General features: G+C 45.5%; 1 protein-coding gene and 1 long non-coding RNA gene across 2 annotated transcripts in view; one reads left to right on the top strand and one right to left on the bottom strand.

Annotated features, from left to right (window-relative positions):
• Nucleotides 1–9,086, bottom strand: part of Angel1 (angel homolog 1) — a 29,059-nt gene extending 19,973 nt beyond the window's left edge. Inside the window, exons 1-6 of the mRNA XM_021201983.2 lie at nt 8,962–9,086; nt 5,411–5,986; nt 4,442–4,668; nt 3,913–3,982; nt 2,850–3,283; nt 103–226 (exon numbers count right to left, since the gene is read on the bottom strand). Of these exons, the coding sequence (XP_021057642.1) occupies nt 103–226; nt 2,850–3,283; nt 3,913–3,982; nt 4,442–4,668; nt 5,411–5,986; nt 8,962–9,025 (1,495 nt within the window). The 5' untranslated portion in view covers nt 9,026–9,086. The remainder of the gene's footprint in view (nt 1–102; nt 227–2,849; nt 3,284–3,912; nt 3,983–4,441; nt 4,669–5,410; nt 5,987–8,961) is intronic.
• Nucleotides 8,939–10,205, top strand: LOC110324421. Its single transcript, XR_002380688.1, has 3 exons — nt 8,939–9,001; nt 9,496–9,658; nt 10,089–10,205. It is a non-coding gene; the product is annotated as an uncharacterized LOC110324421 (long non-coding RNA).
• Nucleotides 10,206–16,024: the final 5,819 nt, after the last annotated feature.

Here is a 16,024-nt window from a genome sequence, read left to right on the forward strand (position 1 = left end):
GAGGCCTTCTAGGCTGTGCAGGCACCAGGCACACACAGGGTACACATACAGGCACCCAAGCAAACAGACAAACAAAAAACACAAAGAAGAAAAACTGCTTACCTGATCTCTTGGGATGACAGGTGACATATTGACAGCAATCAGTGATGCCCAGGGAGCTGGGCCACAGTGGGGCCTGCAGCTTCCTCTGGTAAAGCTGATGAGAGAAGTCTTCCTGTCCAGAAACCTACCAAAAAAAGAAAAGCAAAGCCAGGTGGGCATGAGGAAGTCAAGATAGAGAAAGGAAAGGACTCATGATTTGGGACATTTGAACAAACACAAACACACACAATCAGACAACAGTGTACACATGGAATGAGCAAGCCACTAATCTCCAGGGAAGGCGACAAATAAGGAACTAATTATAACTTTACATTCTCACTAGAAACACATAAACGTCCATGTGATAGAAAACAGTGAACAGAGTGGGGACTAAGTTAAGGAAAACAGAGCTGTAGAGCACGTGGTCCTGAGGTTCACCTCAGAAAAATATACACAATGCTGCACAAGGGAGACCAACTCTCGGCAGATCTTAATTTGTAATGCACACAGGTTGATCCTGCCATCCTCAACTCGGCATCTTCTAGATCAAAGTCGATTCCTTGAGTCTGGTATTGGGGAAACACAGGGTAAAACCAAATGGGAGATGCAGCAAGCACTTTACCGTGTCTATGTCACCATCCTCTGCCAAATTCATGAGCAGCCTAGGAATGGACAGAGCGTGTGGGGGAAACATTCAGCAACATCAGTCATCCGCACATCTCCATGTGGGCAGCAAAATCCCCTTATTTCATTTACCAACAAAGATATGAATGCCAACTATGTGTATGGCACTAGGATACCACCCCCTTGCCCTCAAAGGGCATAAACATCCAGTATGCAATCCGAACGAAGAACCTTAGAATTAAGGGCCATCTCCTGCACATTTGTAGCAGATATGCAACTTGGTCTGCATGCGGGTCCCCCAACAACTGGAGTGGGGGCTGTCCCTGAATCTGCTGCCTGCCTGTAGATCCTGTTCCCCTAACTGGGCCACTTTGTCCAGCCTCAGTGGGAGAGGAGACACCTGGTCCTGCAGTGACTCATGTGCTGGGGGGACAGTGCTCTCCTATCTCAGAGAAGAGGAGGGGGAAGTGAGGGTAAGATCTATGGGACGGGGTACTGGGAGGAGAGGTGAAGCTAATATTGGGATGTAAAGTTAATAAATAAATACTTTAAAAAGGAATTAATGGCCACTTACAGGCTGTGACTTTGGACAAGTCACTTAATGTTCTTTAAGTTAATATTACTTACTAAGAACACTAATACCCCCCCCCCAAAAAAAAAGCGGGGCATGGTGGCGCACGCCTTTAATCCCAGCACTTGGGAGGCAGAGGTAGGCGGATTTCTGAGTTCAAGGCCAGCCTGGTCTACAAAGTGAGTTCCAGGACAGCCAGGGCTANACAGAGAAACCCTGTCTCGAAAAAAACAAACAAACAAAAAAAACCCCACTAATACCACATACAATTAAAAATCTTACACTAATAATAACCACTAGTGATTACTACCATTCCCTTTGAAAAGGGCACTAGAAAACCTCACATGCATTACTTCATATGATCCTAAGGTATCTACCATTGGTCCCACTATACCCTCATCATACAGATGAAGCAGAGGAGGCCTGAGAAAGTTCCATAACTTGCCCAGGATGACAGAACAGAAATCTGAATTCAAGGATATCTGGTTCCAAAACAAATGTTCTCACAACCCATCCCTGACTGTGCCTGCCTGTCACGTGGTAGGCACTCAGCAAATTCTCCTGCCCGAGCTCCTTGAAGACAGTTCCTGTACAGCAGGCTAATGCCTTGCTCTGAGCAACCAGGACATCACCAGCACTTAAGTAACCTCACTGAAAGAAATGCCCAAGTACTCAATGGTGGTTCAGTCATTTTGTGTCCCCGCTCCATTGTGTTTTGCCAAAAATTAAACAAAAATGTGGATCAGGAGAGACAAAACAGGAACAGAAAGATTAAGTAACATAAGATAGAGTCAAAACAAGCCAATAAAACTATGAGCTATCTATGCTACCAATGTTTGGCAGCTATAAGAAATTAAATTCAAATGTAAATTATTGGCTGAAAGAAAAAAAAACAGCCCAAAACAAAAACAGTACTGTGCTGTGTTTATAAGACACATATGAAGGTTTATATATCTCCTGTTGTGGTGATCACAGCATGGTATCAGAGGCCAGGCCACCAACTATAATTCTTGAGCACCCCCCACACTAACTGCATGACCTAAACAAAATTATTTAGTACCTCTCAGCCTTAGTTTCTGTACTTATTAAAAATATTTAATGATAGAAACAGTGGAAATATAATAGTTGATATATGTAAACTGCTCAAAACAGTACTTGAGACACAGCTAGGAGTTTAATAATGTAAACTTGGATAGTATTTGGCAGCATAAATACTTTAACTGCACGGAGACTGACTTGAGAGAAGTGTTGCTACACTTAGAAGAGTCATCACTTCACTCCATGTGGGACGATGGGATTTAGGTAACAAAAGGGTATTTTCTCTTATTTTGTCTTAATTGTTAAACAACTCATAGGAATCGCTTGCAAACTAGAACATGATACAAATGGGAAGATGCTGAATGTGCCCGAGGTATTCATGTGCTGCTAATCTCCAAGAGCAGACACAGCCATTCAGCATCAGCAGCAAAAGGAGGGAGCCAAACAGTCCCTTGTCACAGAAGCAGCTGCTGATGCGACACCCAGCTCTCTCCCTAGCCCGAGTTTCCACCCCACCGCGGCTGTCCCATTTCACCTTCCAGGCTGGCATGCCATTGTACTGGAGCTCTCCATCCCTGATGAAATTGTAGAGAGGTGAATCAGGGACAGAATTCAGGTCCCCACACAAGATGATGGGGCAGTGACTGCCATCTGACAACCTGGCCACCTTGTCCACCTCAGCCAGAAGAATGGCCATCTGGGCCAGCTTGACATCACCCCGACGTGGGTTGTACAAGACATGGGTATTTGCCACACACAGGGGAGCCACTGAGACTTGCCCCAGACCTTCTGGCACTAGTGGCTGCAGCAGCAACACTAAGCCCACATTATCCCGGTTGAGGAGCTCCAACCCAGGCCGGAAGTACTCCACAGGGCTGGCACAGAGCAGACGGAACCTGGTGGGCTTGTAGCATACAGCGCAGCCATCCGTTTTACACCCAGTCCTCCTCTTGTAAAAACAGGTGAAGCCTGTAAGGAAATGCCACCATGGAGATGGGTCAGAGTCAGGGAAGCCTTCATCCCTTCCAACCACTGCAGCACCACAAAGGGTCTGAGTCTAAGGCACCAATCCTGGGAACCCACAAGACAGCCCTTGCCACCTCAGGTTCTGCAGAGATTCCCTTACAACTACAGCCAGAGCCTGAGGAACAAGAAGGGGAAGGGACAAGGAAAGGATATAAGCAACAAATATGAAAGAACAGAGGCTTGTCACCAGAGGCAAAACTGACGCCAAGTGAGGGTCCTGTAATCCAGTGGGTTACCTAGTACCTTCCCCAGTCCCTAGTCAGATAAGTAGAAGTCCTGGCTCCACAACCTACTAGCCTTGTAGTTTAGGGGTTTTGAGCAAGTCACAGCAACTTTTGGAACCTGTTTCTCATCTGTAAAATGGGATCAATAACAGGCAGCCTCACACCACAGGAGTTGATTACTTCAAAGGTTTAAAAACCTAGAACTCTACCTCCTCACACACACAAAAGTAACTAGCCCACAGGCGGGGCTGAGGGTTTACTAGGACACAAAGAAGAGGCAGACTCTTCAGGTGACTGCAGGGCTAGAGGAAGAGGGGCTGGCAAACATGCTGTGGGGTGCTGTAGTACCCATCATCCGCAGAGAGGGCTCCAGCTGCTCCCAGTAATGGTCTTCCTGGACTTCCTGAAGGCACAGGATCTGGGGAATTGACAAAGGAACCAATCACTCCAGAGGTCCAGAACATTATGACTCCTACTCCCTAAGAGTAGGCCCCCAGAGCAGATTGAGGGTCATAGTGAGACTTCCCACAGAGCTGACTTCCCAGCTAGCCAGCCACCAGCAGCAGCAAGCACAGGCCCAGACTGAAGCTTGAGGTGGCCAAGACATGCATGTTAGATTTCCCCACCCTGTCAATCTCTGCACAAGAGTGCTGGAAAGTGTACACTCTGAGAATCATCTTGGCATCTGCCCAAAATGCTTGACTCCAGGGCAGGCAAACTCAAACTTGTCATCTACAGAGCCAAAGATAATCTTAGCTCATCTGGCACAGCTGGCATCATCTGGATAGCTATGGAATAGGAACTCATTCTCTCCGAGTGACAGAAAACAGCCTAGGTCTGCACCTATGCAAGATGGCGCATCTCCCTCTTCACTCACATCCGGGTCCCAGTGCTGGAATTCCTGCATGAGGTTGGCAAAGCGGTAATTCCAGTTGAGGATGTCTGGATGGCAATGCAGATAGAGCTCTGAGCTCTGCTGCATCAGGTCCTGGGCCAGGATATTATACGACATCAGAGTGAACTGGAACTGAGGACCATCTCCTGCCTCCAGACCCTGAGCATCTGGCTGTGTGGAGAAATCCTCCCATTCTCGCCACAGGATTTCTGCAAAGGGGTCAAGAGAAGAGCTCCAGAAGACATGTGGTTATCCAGTGGCCAAGCCACTACTACCCAGTGTCACCATGTCATGCCCGAGGTTCCTTTCTCCATTGCCCCTGCCACCCTCCATCTGAGGACATGTTTCAGAGCTGACAGTAAGCTCCTCAGGGCTAGAGACAATCTTGGCCTGTCCATCACTGTATCCCCTGGTTACCTACCTCCTAGCATATGTTCATGAATACTTATGAGTCTAACAAGCTCCCACATATGATATAGCCGTGAGTCTCTGGGGAATCATGCCATGGGGTTTCATTAATAGTCTTCTGGGGTTGGGTACCTGAGTAGATTTCAAACCTATTTAAGCCACAGAACTTTCTTCACATTTTCATAGACTCCCAATATATGTAACATACATAAAAATAGAGTTATTCTCCCTGAGGCAGAGTAGAGGCCCTGAGACCTCCAAACCCCTGCCTCCACAAAGCCCTGGGTCACAGCTGCAGAAAAACAAGTAGACTGAATTTCAGAACTAAGGTTGGGCCTCAGTTATCTCACTGCCTAACTGTGACATCAGACATGTCCCATCCCTCTCTGCACTATAACTTTTTCATCTGTAGACACATGAGGACGGACATGATGAGCCTTCAATGGTCTCAGAAAAACTAAATGTGACAGCAGAACTCCCAACTACAAGCTCTTCTCTAGATGACCCGCAACCCAGGCTCACTATGCTGGTTGTCAGACTCACCATGATAAGGTATTTCCATTGGGGGAGGCTGCAGCTGTTCCAGGCCTTCAAAGGGCCACATGGAAGTCTCTTCCTGGGGCACAGGCTCCGGGGCTACGCTCCAGGCCACCATTGCAGGGTCCTCTTCCCACGGTTCTGCGGCCATTGCACCCATTGGGAGAACAGCACAGTCTGCATACTGGGGCCCGGTCTGTACCGGAACAGCTGCCCACAAAGGACCCTCAACCTCGGCCAGAGGCTCCTCCCCTAGCACCTCAGGGAAAGGCTGGTCCAGGTTCTCTGCTGCCCGAAGGTCACTCAGCTGCCTGCTGGACCACTTGTCCTCCGAGGCAGCATCCTGCTCTCCAGAATTATCCATCAGGAGGGCCAGACTGCTCTCAGCTAGTCCCTTATCTGCAAGAGGACCCTCGCTTGCAGTTGAGAGTGTCTGGTTCCACCCTTCTTCTCGCCACTGCTGCAGCAGGCCCTCACACTCTTCTTGGTCAGGCCCCCGAGGGGCCATGGCAAAGTTACCCTCTACCTGGGGGGATGAGCTCTTCGCCAGAAGGGCATTTTTTTGACATGTAAAGAAAGCATCTAGAAAGGAAGCCAAAATATCAGGTTATAAGAAGACAGCAAAACTTGTTCCACAGTATTCTCCAGCTGGAACAGAGGCCTCATGGGAACCATGATCATCTCCACCTTGCTGGGCATTGCACTGTCACAGCCTCCCAACTCAATACCTGAGACCTCATCTCATCTCAGCATTGCTTGTGATGTGCCAGACTCTGTTGTAATCGCTTTACAAGTATTAACCAATTTGCAAGGCAGGGACCTGATAAATTTCAATGGGAGAATGAAAGAACACTAATCCCAGAGGTAATCTACAACACAGACCGGAACATATAACCTCATCTCTTTTCCTGGAGGTAAACACTCCTTTTTAATTTTTAACTTATTTTAAGTGTATAGGTGTTCTGTCTACACGTATGTCTGTGTTGTGTGTGTGTGTGTGTGTGTGTGTGTGTGTGTGTGTGTGCGCGCGCGTGCCTAGTACCTACAGGGGTCAGAGAAGGCTGTTGGATGCCCTGGGCCTGGAGTTACAGAGTATGGTATGCTACCATGTGGGGGTTGGGAATGGATCACACTTGAATCCCCTAGAAAAACAACCAGAGCTCTTAACTACTGAGCCATTTCTCCAGCGCTGAAAACTCTACTTTTAACATCAGTTCTCCAGTCCTGAAAATGACACATTAGAACTAATACTTCATTGTGAAATAATACTGAGAATTATACTCATAACAAAATTAACAAAACTGACTCTAAACAACGTTCCTTCAGACGGACTTACTCCTCTTGACTTTGAGAAGAGGGTTTTCCAGGTCTATAAGCTCTATGAAAGCATTCCAAAAATAATATTACTACTAAAGTGGGTCTTAAAACCAACTTACATTTGTAACAGAACCCCCTAGGCCTCTTTCCAGAGTTGTTCATCCCACCCAGAACATTTTCACAAACCTCACTGCTTTCTCGCTCCATAACACACCAGAGGCTGTAAATTAAATGGTACCAGCCACTGACAATTATGAGACAGCTGTCATCTATGCTATAGCACCCACAAAAGACAGCCAATGGCAACAGAGCAGGCAGAGCTCACAGCCAATAGGCAACAGAGCAGGCAGAGCTCTAAAATTAGAGCTTCAAAGTCCTGTCTTGATGGCAGCAAGTCAGTCCCCTCCCTCTCACACATGCACACAGACCAGCAAGCACTCACTCACATCCCAGGACAAATGGCATGCACACAGTGATTGCCCGTGACCACCAGACACTCATCTTACTGGCAGTTTGTGAACTATATTCATTTATGTCTCTCTAAGTCAGTCAATTCAGGTAAGTCTGGGCCAGCAAGATGGCTCAGCGAGGAAAGGTACTTGCCACAAAGGCTGAAGGAACCAAATCCACAAAGGCTGTCCTCTGACTTCCACACGCGCCCTGGCTAGTCCACCACATACACACATTCTGTGCACCCAGAGAACAAATCAATCATTTAAAAATTAAATCAGTGTTTTTCCAACTAGGTGAGAGAGGCAGACTTTTGCCCTAAGGGAACAGTAATTTCCAGAGCTGCTGAGGCACTATGATTGTAGGGGTGCCACCAAGCATCCTACAGTGCACAGGACAGGCTCACAGTAAATGCTCTTCTGCTCTAATACATTCTTAACCAACAGGCTCAGCTGCTGGGACTTAGTCAAGAACTTACAAATCATCTGACCCTTGAAACATATTAACACATGCCAGAGGGGCTTCCTGAGAGGCATAAAGTCCCTCACTTTCAAATTCAGCAGATAATATTGGTGGAGATGGTTTACTGAACAAATCTTTTACAAAATGCCAAATACACAAAGTTAATAGAACTGTCCCTTCATAACACATGGATTGGAGGGCTCCTCTAAAATCTCTAGAATTGTATTAACTGGGAAACCTGTGAACTAACAGGCTGCCATTGTGGTCACTAGATAGCCACAAAATTAAAGGACTATGCTGGGTACTCAGAACACAGTGACTTGTGAAGGACTTCCCATTCCTGAGAAACATACACACCGAAGGCCTTCCTGAGCCCTCTGGGAGACCCATGACTGCCAGCAAGTCCTATGTTAGCATAAGATACCATGAACAAATGGGCAAGGCCCTGCTCTGTTGAAGCTGGCAGGCTAGAGGCAACACAGTAAAATAATAATAATAATAATAATAATAATAATAATAATAATAATAATGTTTGATATAAAAATACAGTATCCATCTCCAAGATAGTGCAGTTCCAGAAAGAAAAGGCGCAGGGTGCAGTTGGGCGTCCTATTTCTAAACAAACAAAAAAACCCTTCTTAGAAGTGCCCCGAGGTTACAGGAGAAAAGTCTGGGGATTCTGTGGGACCACAAATTAAAACTGGGCTTGTGTGAAAGAAAGCCTATGGATTTCAAAAGCAGAGCGAAGGCAGACTGCGCGCAGAAGTAACAACCACACCCCTCACTAACAGCCTATCACAGCTCTCTCTGAGCACTTGCTCCAAAACTGAGGTTTTAAACTCGTCTAGTTCTGAGCGTGTCTGTTTTTCAACTAGAGTCGGCTCAAAGAGGACAGCAAATGACTGGCCGCAGTAAAAGAAAAAAACCTGTGAGAAGTGAGCCCACCCGCCTAAAGGCACAGCCGTCCCTAACTCTACCCGCCGAGAAGTCCGGTCCTCGCCTGTCCCGGGTGGCCACCGCTCCCGGCTCCGGGGAGTATTTCAGCCTGCCCCAGGACCACCGCCACAGCCAAGGAGGACGCCCCCTTCCCCAGCCCTGGGTCCACGTTAACCGTGGCCCGACGTCACCAGACCACAGCGTGAGGAGGGGCTGCCCACGAGAATGGCCCGCCAGCCCGAGCCTCGTGGGGCCAGGACGGCCCGCGGACCACCTCACACTTTGCCCCCGGCAGAGGACCGCGGTCCTGAGGCCTCACGCTCCGCCCCAGGGCCCGTGGAGCTCAACAGGGGTAGCCCGGGCTCCCGTCCATCGGGGCGCAAGGCCCGTACCTGAGAGAAAGCGGAAGAGGCGCGCGGCCGGCAACAGCAGGTAATACAGGCACGACGCGATCATGGCCGGCCGCCTGCTAGCGCCGCCGCCGCTCCACACAGCCGCACACCGGTCTCCTAGGTTCGACCCCGCCCCGCGCCACCAGGGCTCCGCCCCCACGCTATCAAGGCTTTGCCTTGAGCCGCCTAGGCTCCGCCTCCTCGCCGCCCAGGCCCCGCCCCAGGCTGGCGTTTCAACAACAACTTTATTGGGAACAAGAGAAAGGGGGCGGGTCGCAAAGGGAAGGGCTGCGTTAGAAGGCAACAGAACAGCCTAGCGTGAAACTCTCAATGCTAACTTTAAAAGTTCAAAGATATAAATAATAAATATAAAGTTTAAAGATATAAATAATAAAAAATATTAAGGGGCTCGTAGGAGTCTCTAAAGTATCATTAAGAGACCACTATTTTATTCCCAATTTTGCCACTAACTAGGGGTCTACCTCAGAAACATCATATCCCCCTTTTGACCCTTTCTTCATCTCTAATACAAAGGACTGGACTTTCCGCAAAGACTTCTGCTGACCATAGCTTCTGGAATTAGCCCTTCTGAGCCAACAGTACAGGAATATACTGTTCCTCATTCTCACGCCTCTTCTGGCCTTTCTTCCTCCCGAGCTCAGATTCTAGGTCACAAACGGAGTCTTCCCTGCTTCCAGTACATACGGTTCTTAATCTTACGGTTCCAGTACTTAATCCACCTGTTCCAAACGGGCTATGGGGAAAGAGAGGGTCCCATTGGAAGGGAGGGAGAAATGGAGGGAGGGAGAAAGGACTGCACAAGATCAGGGAACAAGACTGAATGGTTAGGTGGCTTGTTTGTCATGAGATAAACATTAGAAGGAAAGGAAGGACTCTTCAATACCAGGAACCAAGTCTGATTGATGGTGTGTTTGCCCTGTATCTCTCTTGTACCTAATACTAAATCAGTGTGGTAGTTTGAGTAAAATGGTTCCCATCTGCCTCCAGAACTTTAATTCTTGGTCCCTAGTTAGGGGCCCTTTGGGGAGGGTTAGGCTGGAGAAGTGTCACTGGGGGCTGGCTTTGAGGTTTTGCTATTCTCACTTAGTTCTCTTTGCAGCTTGTAGCTTGAGATGTGAACCTTCAGCTCTCGGCTTCCGTTCATCCACATGCCGGCTGCCTGCTGCCTCTACTCTGCCATCATGGACTCACCTCAGGAACTGTAAGCTTCAAATAAACACTTTCTTGTAAGAATGGCAGTGGTCATGGTGTTTTCTCACAGCAATACAAAACTAAAGCTGGGCATGGCAGATCACACCTTTAATCCTAGCACTCTGGAGACTGAGTGGAGCTCTGTAGGTTCATGCTGAGCCAGAGCTACATAATGAGACCTTGTGGATAGAAAGATAGGTAGATAGCCAGATAGATACATAGATAGATACATCCATAGTATAGATAGATAGATAGATGAATAGATACTTGCATACATAGATACATAGAGACATACATACATAGCCAGTCACACAGAAGGAAATAATGACTGAATAAAATATGTGTTGCTTAAATGAAGGCCAGTTCCTGCATCAAGTCTATGCTAGTGAAAGACCTCTTTGAATTTCTCTCCCCCTGTCTACTACCTTCAGTTCTCTGCCCCAACCATGATCTAAAGGAAGAAAGGACTACATAGTACACCCAGTTCCAATACCCAGTGTCTGAGCTGTGCTGTTTCCAATTTGTGGCTGGAGCCTTGGCTGTTCTGAGAAGCCCTCTGGGGAGTCACCGGATCCTGGACCAGCTGGATACATCATAACACTGACGGACTAAAAGGAGGAAGGAGGAGAGAATCAGTGATTGGCTTTCCTGTGATTTCCCCCTCGTTATCTGCTTACAGCTGTGTTCATCCCTTTACCTGAGATGAACCCCAACAATCTAAAGGTTGGGGAGTCATTGAGAAGTCAGCGTACAACTGTTAGTGTTACCTAAGGAACCCCAAGATCAAGCTCACTCCTTCAACATGGCTTAAGTAAACTCTCCACTGTCTCCCAAGATCTATCTGGAAGTCCAAGTTCCAAATCAGATCTTAAATCAGGGACTATGCATATCATTTTGCAAAGCAATGGTCCTTCCATTTACTTGAAAATGTCTTTAAAGAAGAGACATCTAGGCCCTCCTCCCAGAGTCGATCTTCATAGGTCTGAGGCTCTTAAACATTCATCAAGTTGCAGGGGGTTGGGGGGGGCAGGGAGTTGTTAGTGTTGGTGTTGGTGTGTGTATATGTGTATGTCCTTGTATATGTCCCTCTGTGTATATGTGTATGTCCATGTATATGTCCCTCTGTGTATATGTGTATGTCCGTGTATATGTCCCTCTGTGTATATGTGTATGTCCGTGTATATGTCCCTCTGTGTATATGTGTGTCCGTGTATATGTCCCTCTGTGTAGTCCTGGCTGTTTTGGAACTCAGAGATCCGCCTGCCTCTACCTCCCAAGTGCTGGAATTAAAGGTGTGCACCACCATGCCCAGCTGTCATCAAGTTATTTTGAGATAGGAAACTTCTGCAGAAGGAGCTAGCCTCACCTGGGCTGCTCAGGACACAACTGTGGACACAGTGCAACAAGCTTACTGATGGTCACGTTCACCCATAAGTTTTCCCTGAAGCCAGGGAAGCCTGGCTTCCCTCTTTGTTTCCTGACTCATAATTAGCTATTTTATTTAGAAACTAAAGGGTGATCAAAGAATCACACAAGTTTTGGAGTTTGACCACCTGAGTTCAGAATCTAGCTCTACCATTTTCTCCCTATGAAGCCTCACGGGTAATCTCTTAGAGCCTCAGTTGCCACACTCATACTGAGCCAAAGTTGGTTCACAATGTTTTTCTTTTTTTTTTTTTTTTTTTTTCAAATTGGGTCTCATGTATCCCAGAATGACCTTAAACTTGCTCCTAGAATGTATGCAAAGATGACTTTGAACTTCGGATCTGCCTGCCTTCACCTCCCAAGCACTGGTATGCATTGGTGGAGACCAAACCTGGAATTTTGTGAATGATGAGCATCTATTTATGGTTCTTAAACTTGGACAAAAGCCAACTATAGTTATGTATGTTGGGTCTTCTTCCATAACTCTTGGCTAACATTTTGCTTTCTACACTGCCACAATCAATTGCCAAGAGAGCACACGCGCGCGTGCACGCGCGCACACACACACACACACACACACACATCATGTTATATACAATTTAATATGTAATATATATTATATATAAGCACTCGGGAGGCAGAGGTAGATGAATTCCTGAGTTCAAGACCAGCCTGGTCTACAAAGTGAATTCCAGGACAGCCAGGGCTACACATAGAAAAAAAAAAACCAACAATAAAATACACACATATGCATGGATGGAGATATATATCTCATATGTGATTTAAATAAAATTGTCACATCTGGGTTGACAAAGGCATCTTCCTTCCTATGATTGGTCAGGGTTATCCAGGAACTCCCAAAGCATTATAGATACTGCTGTTGCCCTTGGTTTCCCCTCAGAGGTAGAGGGTGAGTCCCTGTTGCTGATGACAACCACGTACACCAGAGGACCTGATCTGTATTGGACCTAAAGTCCCATCTCTGAGGATTAGCTTTCATGATACCAGAGGCAACATGCAAGCTTCTAAGGAGGGAACCAACCAGCAGTCCAGTTATGAAACCTGTGATCCACAAGTTCTCAGCCAAAGGAAAATTCCAAGCGTGGCCTTCACTGTGTGCCAGCTTTAGCCTATCAGAAACAACCCCAGGGATGAGCCCTGTAATTAATCTCAGCTGTGATGACAAAGGCTTTGAGGCGCACCTGCATTCTTCATTAGCACGCCTTCAAGGTGCATATACTACCTAACAGTGGGAGAAAAGGCTTTGCCATGCTTTGAAGAATTCAACTTGGCACATGTGCAAAGTTGACTGCCTATAACGTTTTTTGCTATATCTGTGCCAATTACCTTCAGGAGTGTAGAAGTTAATGGCCAAGGCCTAGAAAGTACTGCTCACTGCACCAAAAAGTGTGAACCGCATGTGTAGTTAAATTTTGATCTTAGCGAGCTGAAGAGATGGGTCAGTAGTTAAGAGCATTACCTGCTCATTCAGAGGACCTAGGTTTAAGTCCCAGCATCCACATGGTAGCTCACAACTATAACTGCAGTCCCAGGGGCTCCAGTGCCCTCTATAAGCACCAGGAGCACACAGAGTCCACACACGTATATACAAACAAAATGTCAATAAATGTAATAGTAGCAAATGTTTTTTAAAATGCACATTAGAGAGAACTAGAAAGATGACTCAGCAGTTAAGAACATTGACTGCTCTTCTAGAGGACACGGGTTCAATTTCCAGCACTCACATGGTAGGTCACAGTCATCTGTAACACCCCTCTTCTAACCTCTGCAGGCACCAGGCATATAAGTGGTACACAGACATAGATTCAGCCAATACATCTGTATACATAAAATAAAATAAAAGCAAAAAGTGTATACTAGTGTCTGAGGGTGTAACTTAATGGCGAAGCATTTGCCTACCCTGTACAGGCCTTGAGTTCAATCCCCAGTACAGAAAAAAAGGAAAAGAAATTCATATAGATAGATAGAGAGATAGAGAGCAAAAGTAAAAAAGGCAGGCTTGGATATAGCTCAGTGATAGATCAGTTGTCTAGTATTCATAAGAATCTGTATTTAATCCAAGCATCACACAGAGAAAAGGAAAGCATAAATAAGTTTTTAAAAGAAAAGCAAATGAAATTAGTTTTAATAATCTTTAATTCGACCCTATAAATAAATTAACTACCATTTATACTTTTAAACGAGAGAGGGTTACATTTATTTTTCTTTGAAATCAAGTCTGCATGTTACTCACACATCATGTCTCAATTTGAAGTAGCCACATTCCAAGGACTTAAGAACTGCCAGGAGTTAAATCAGTTGGTGGCTTCCGTATTGAACTGCACTGGTCTCAAGAGCTCTCTCAGCCTCTCAGCTGCTCTGATAGCATAGGCTAAAAAGCATGGCCTCTTTGACCTTTCTGATAACTCCTTAAAAAAAAAAAAATCTTGCTTCTCTAAGCCTAGTGTTTCCTCCAACACCTCAGAACTGATGACTAGACATTCCCAAAATGATCCAAGTTAGTGTCTTAGCCAGGGCTTTATTGTCTAGTGGATCTTTGATTCTCAGCCTAGACATCTTTTCCTTAAGTTTCTCAGATCTCTACCACTCACATAGACACAACACTGCTCCTAGTATAGACTTGAAGTCCCTCCAGTTTGCTCCTATAGCACACTCTTACCCCCACCCCCGACTCAATATGGTCACTGTGCATTTATCTGTGCCCTTGTATTAAAAAAAAAAAATCTTTAAGTAAAATCAGGCTCTATAAAGCATTTAACACCCACCCCTGTATACAACTCACTCCTTTTAAAGAAAAAAATTGAAATGTAAGGCTGTGTAAGATTTGTTTTTAAACTGTACAGTATGTTTTTTTGTAGAGTTAACACACTACCGAATGTGTCTTACCTGTCCTGGTGGTATTTTCAATAGCCACTAACCTTGCCTAGTACAATCTGGGGGTTGTAAATTGGCATGGAAATTTAAAACAGGTTCTTGTTGGTGCACAGCACAAATTAGTGATCTATGGGTACAGTAGTTTGGTTTTTGTTTTTGTTCTATTTTTCCTTTTGGTTTTATTTTATTTTATTTTTTTCATCTTCAGTTGTCTCTGATGCAGCTTATACTAAGATAATTGTTGTTCTGCTAACTGAATACCATTCTGTAATTGCAAAAAAAAATTGCAGCTGTTTTGTTGACATTCTGAATTCTTCTAAATACAATTTTTATTGAAAAAAAATAATAATAAAATAAAATAAAATCAGGCATCATTACAACTAACACAACCTCTGTTCCTTTCTTAGGTAGTTTCCTCCTAGTGTGGTTTCTGCTAACTTCCCCCGTTAGTCCCTTTGTCTCTATTCTCTTCCCTCTAAGACGTGGGCCTCTCCTCCCTTATCATCTTATCCAATTGCCATCAAATACCAAACACATTTCTTAAGGAACCCAGTAGAAGGTAGTTTGGACTTTATAGAGTTCTGAAAGCAGCCAGAGGCTATGCCTACGTGGGCTGAAATAATTGTGTGTCGATAAAACTTTATAAAGACAAATCATGGCCCAGATTTGACCAGTGAACTACACAGTTCAACCTATCACCAAATCAAGCACTTGAGCACAATGTTGCCCCAGAGACGAAGCAACCTTGTTTTATTCAAATAAAGATGTCACTGCAGACACAGCATGGGCTCTGAAGCCAGAGAGATTTCATTTACATCCTCACCCCATCACCTACTAACTCTTTGACCTTGGACCACTTCCTTAATCCTTCTTAGTCTCCTCTTCTACAAAACAGGAATAATAGAGTTGTTGGGTAGCTTAAATGCACTGAAACATTTGAAGTCCATGAAACAGTGTCTGATGCTTATCCAGCTATAAAAATACTAGCATAAAGGACACAAAGGACTCCCTCTGCTTTTAGCCTCACTGGTGAGCAGAAGTAGTGGTCATGAAGAAGCTAGGATAGGGGGGGATGTCTCAGAGAGATAAGAATATTGTGCCGGCTACTCATGGTTGTCATGTCATCTGGAATTAACTGTAAATCCCTCACAGTATACCCAGTGACTTGTGGGGTATAGTCCCTGTGATAGCTATTCCAGATGCAGTCAAGTTGATGACCAAGAACAACCATCACAAGTACTTAAGGCAAAAGCGAAAGGACCTAAGTTTGAATCCCTAACCCCTATATAAAAAACAGGCATGGTGATGGTAACTCCAGTGTTGGGAGGCTGATCCTGTGAACTTGCTGGCCAGCCTAGCTCCAAAGAAAACAAACAAGCCATCAAGCTTCAGATTCAGGGAAAGACCTAGTGTCAAAAAAAAAAAAAAAAAAAAAAAAAAATTAAGGGCTAGAAAGATTCCTCAGTAGTTAAGAGCAATGGCTGCTCTTTCAGAGGACCCAGATCCCATTCCCAGCCTCCATAAGGTAGCT

Source organism: Mus pahari, chromosome 7 (genome assembly GCF_900095145.1).
Source record: "Mus pahari chromosome 7, PAHARI_EIJ_v1.1, whole genome shotgun sequence".
In the NCBI taxonomy this organism is placed as follows: domain Eukaryota; kingdom Metazoa; phylum Chordata; class Mammalia; order Rodentia; family Muridae; genus Mus; species Mus pahari.